At 36.9% G+C, this 3,776-nt stretch overlaps 1 protein-coding gene across 1 annotated transcript in view; it reads right to left on the bottom strand.

The window, feature by feature from the left end:
• CDC42BPB (CDC42 binding protein kinase beta (DMPK-like)) overlaps positions 1-3,776 on the bottom strand; it is a 119,107-nt gene that overhangs the window by 25,849 nt on the left and 89,482 nt on the right. The window contains exons 16-19 of the mRNA XM_009999807.1: positions 3,627-3,732; positions 3,161-3,285; positions 2,259-2,364; positions 557-705 (exon numbers count right to left, since the gene is read on the bottom strand). Coding sequence (XP_009998109.1) covers positions 557-705; positions 2,259-2,364; positions 3,161-3,285; positions 3,627-3,732 — 486 coding nt within the window. The remainder of the gene's footprint in view (positions 1-556; positions 706-2,258; positions 2,365-3,160; positions 3,286-3,626; positions 3,733-3,776) is intronic.

Genomic DNA, 3,776 nt, shown 5'->3' with positions numbered 1-3,776 from the left:
AGGAATGCCAATGCATAAGGAAAATTTTGGAAATTTTTTTCTTTCTTTTTTATTTTTTTTTTTAAGTACTGGTGGTGTTGTATTATCAGGGTTTTTTTAAGGCTGAATAATTTAATTTTTCCAATGAGTAGGCAACCTCACTACTTCAATAGACAGTGAAAACTCTATTTGAAACTACTGCTACCACTGCAGATACCTGCCAAACAAAATTATTCTAATTGCAGTTCGGCTTTTAATTTCCAAGAATATGTCTGCTCTCCAGTTAGTCTAAGAAAAGTTACTGCATTTGCTTTGAATTTGCTCCTACACTTTTTTGTCCTCAGATGCCCAAGATCCGTATCTTATTACCAAGCAACTCGTAGCAGTGAAATGTTTACTTGAAGCAATTTTTACAGTTCTCATTTGGCTATGTTAGAAATCTGCAGTTTGTAGAGTGTTTTTTTCCTGGCAAAGTCCAATATGCCAGGCACATAAGGCCATTTTAAGGAAGCTGCTATTCTAACTAGCAATTTAAAGCAGTGCATTAAACCTCAACCAGAACCAAGGCCCTTGTTACCTTTCAAAAGACATGTTTGCATCTTTAACTTTCCGTAGCTCTTCTTGAACTAGCTGTTTGGCACGAATTTCTGCATCAAGGGCAGACTGTAATTCCAGCCTAGCTGACATGTCCAACTTCTGACTGCGTCGCACTTTCCAAAGTGGATCCTGTTGCAGTAAGTTACTGAATATTAGTATAAACAGTCTAAAGATGTTTCTGTTCTTGCTCAAAGACATGAAAATAGCTTTCACACTGGTTCAGACAATGTTCTTTAAATCAGTTATAGGACAGTCTGCTTCCTACATGGATATTGGTCAATGGTTTGACTTTGTAACATATAAATGAAGCAAGGAGCCATTTCTATACTGGTTAAACCACTAACAATGTTATTGAAACAAAAATGCTGGATTGCTGAGAGATTGAGAGAGCCCATTGAAAATGACTAGTTTTCATTGCTCAATCTAAGAGTGTAAAACTTGCACAGCAAAATACTTGACTTTCAAGCATCAGAGAAACATAAATACTTAATGTAAAACACACTAATATAAAACTAATATAAACTAATATAAAACATACCGTGTGTGGCGAAAACATGAAAAAATTAAATAATCTTGGGTTTTGAGACACCCAAGATACCAGTTTCCTAAACATTTCTTATCCTGGTGGAGCAGCATACGCTATACTTCTGCATACACTATACAATTCCACCCTAATACCCCCAAAAGCTAATTTGTAGTTTTGGGTAAAACCGCTTTTCCAAGTATTTTTCATTGTGGACTACATGTCTGGTATTCCTTTATGGATACCCGTTTAGTCACACACAAACCTGCAAGTAACAGTCAAGAAAATCTTTTATGTTGAGAAATAACAGCCTTAGATCAAGTCCTCCTGAAATTACAAAACCAGTTGTAATATAAATAAGAGACAGTTCTTTATTCCAGCAGTAGCTAAGAATGCCTACTGTGTTTGATCTGATCTTTGTTCCTATTAAACCTCTCAACATTCTAATCATCTATTGACAATGTAGCCAAGTCATAACTTTCTCTTATTTTCTCCTATTCATAGGTTTGGAGGGGATGAGTAACTTACTATCTGTATAAACCAGCAGCAGATGCACATTTTGCATGGCAGACTGTGCTGACTGGCATTCCTAGGGACGTGGGCTTCCATGTCTAGCTGCTAATGGGTCCCCCTTTCCTTACAGAGGTATTTACTACCTGCCAAGGCAAGCCAGTGTTTTAATCTTTGAAATCATACTCTTTTGTGAGGGCTCTTCTATTTTGCTGATTTTTTTTGGAATTCGTGTTACTACTGTATGGGAAGATTATGGCAGAAAGTCTTACTCTCCTGCATGTAAATAAAGCTACATGCTCTCAGTGTCACCAGGTTGTAACAAAACCAACCAGCTGATGCTTGTTCACAAAGGAGAACTTGCTTTGTTATCCCACTGTAAAAGCAATTAAAGTTACTCTTGCATTTAACACGGTGAGGTACATTTCTCTACTTCCATGTAACACTCTTAACTATTAAATTTTGATCATATGATCGAAATGGATTTCAGAAGCAATGGCTAAAATCTAGACAGTCATTAGCAGAGCAGATGATTTTTTAAGAAAAGAATTCTGATTATGAAGAGATGTTGATATGACAGTAGCTGAAAATAAAAAAGTAGCTTCTTAAGATATCCCCAGAATAACCTGAATGCTTACTATTTTCTTACCAGTGTTCGTGACCCCAGACTGGAACTTCTCAATGATTCTAGTTCTTCTGTCATCTTGGAAGCTAATGCTTGGAGATAGCCACGAGCATCCTTCTCATCACTTACCCTATTGTGTAATTACAAAAACCTGTTACTTTACAGTTTCATGCCTCATAGCACCAAACACTGTACCACCAAACAATCAGTGTCTACATTGGATTTAGAGACATAGCAGAAATGGACACTGCAAGAAAAAACTCTCCCAGCAACAGAAAACTGAATATATCCTAGATTGCCTGTTTCAGATTTTTTTTCTATCTGAGTGTCTTGATTGTGGCAGTTGCCAGGGAAACTGAAGTTTCCCTTCCACCATCAGCAAGAGTTCCGCAGAGATTCACTGTTATTGTTTGGAACATGATTTGCATATTGCTTGCTCTATTTTCATAAGGGTTACCTTCAAGGCCTTCTTGTCTTGCATGCTGAAAACACTTGCACGCAGCTTGCTAAAACAGCAAGTAACAGACGGAAGAACTGACCTGTGAATTATGTGAAAGTACTTATCTAGTATAACTAATGAGTTTCTATATGTTAACATGGACTTCTAAAATAATGACCACCTTCCTGAATGAATTTATCAAAATATTCCAAATTGGTTCATTTAATGATCACTTTAGAGACTGAAGAAATCTGACACCAAAACCCTCTCCTTTGTACATAATAACATTTGACAATTTCACTTGTCATTACTACACAGCAACACCAGAAACAAAAGAGAAACAGTTAATCCACACTCAGAAGTACCATGCTTTTGTTGGTCCCCAGCACAGAGAAAGGGCCTAGCTATATATTGAAAACAAAAAAAGCCAGTCAAATCTGGCTGAAAAAGTTGAAAGCGATCATCTGGATCTCTAAAAAGCACATACCATTGAATAATTTCTGCAATCTGAGCTTCCCAGTGAGCAACAGACTCCTTCTTTGCTGCTAGGTCCTGGAGCTCGTCTTCTAGCTGCCTGTTCTGTGCTGTTAATTTGTCCACAAAGGAGCAAAGCTGAAATAAAATAATAATTTCACCCATGGCTTATGTCAGTTTCAGACTTTTTACATGTGCATGCATCTACATATCTATAGAACCTTAACAAATAAGACCTATCTGGAAGCTCTAACAGGGACTAAAGAACTGGTTGTTCTTTTATGGAACTGGAGAACAGCTCCTGAGCATAGAACAACATGTTGCCAGTTCACAAAAAAACCAATCCAAAACAAAGGAAAAGAAGAAAAAGCAAGTGTAGAGGCCACTGAGAATTGTTCTGATCAGTGAATAGACTACTTCAACATCAGAAAGTAACAAAGAATTACATTTTACTTAAAAATGTTTCCTAAAATAATTACCCTCTCATTTTCTGTTGTCAGCTTTTTGTTATCTTCCAAGAGCATGGATCTTTCACGCTCATATTTCTCTTTCATTGTTCCTACTGCTTCCTCCATTTCACTATGCCTAAGGAGAAGAACAAGAAACAGAAACAGTTACACTGTAACACC

This window comes from Chaetura pelagica, unplaced genomic scaffold, assembly GCF_000747805.2.
Source record: "Chaetura pelagica isolate M959 unplaced genomic scaffold, ChaPel_1.0 scaffold806, whole genome shotgun sequence".
NCBI classification, from domain to species: domain Eukaryota; kingdom Metazoa; phylum Chordata; class Aves; order Apodiformes; family Apodidae; genus Chaetura; species Chaetura pelagica.
The sequence above is the reverse complement of the archived record's forward strand: the minus strand, read 5'-3'. Positions and strand labels throughout refer to the sequence as shown.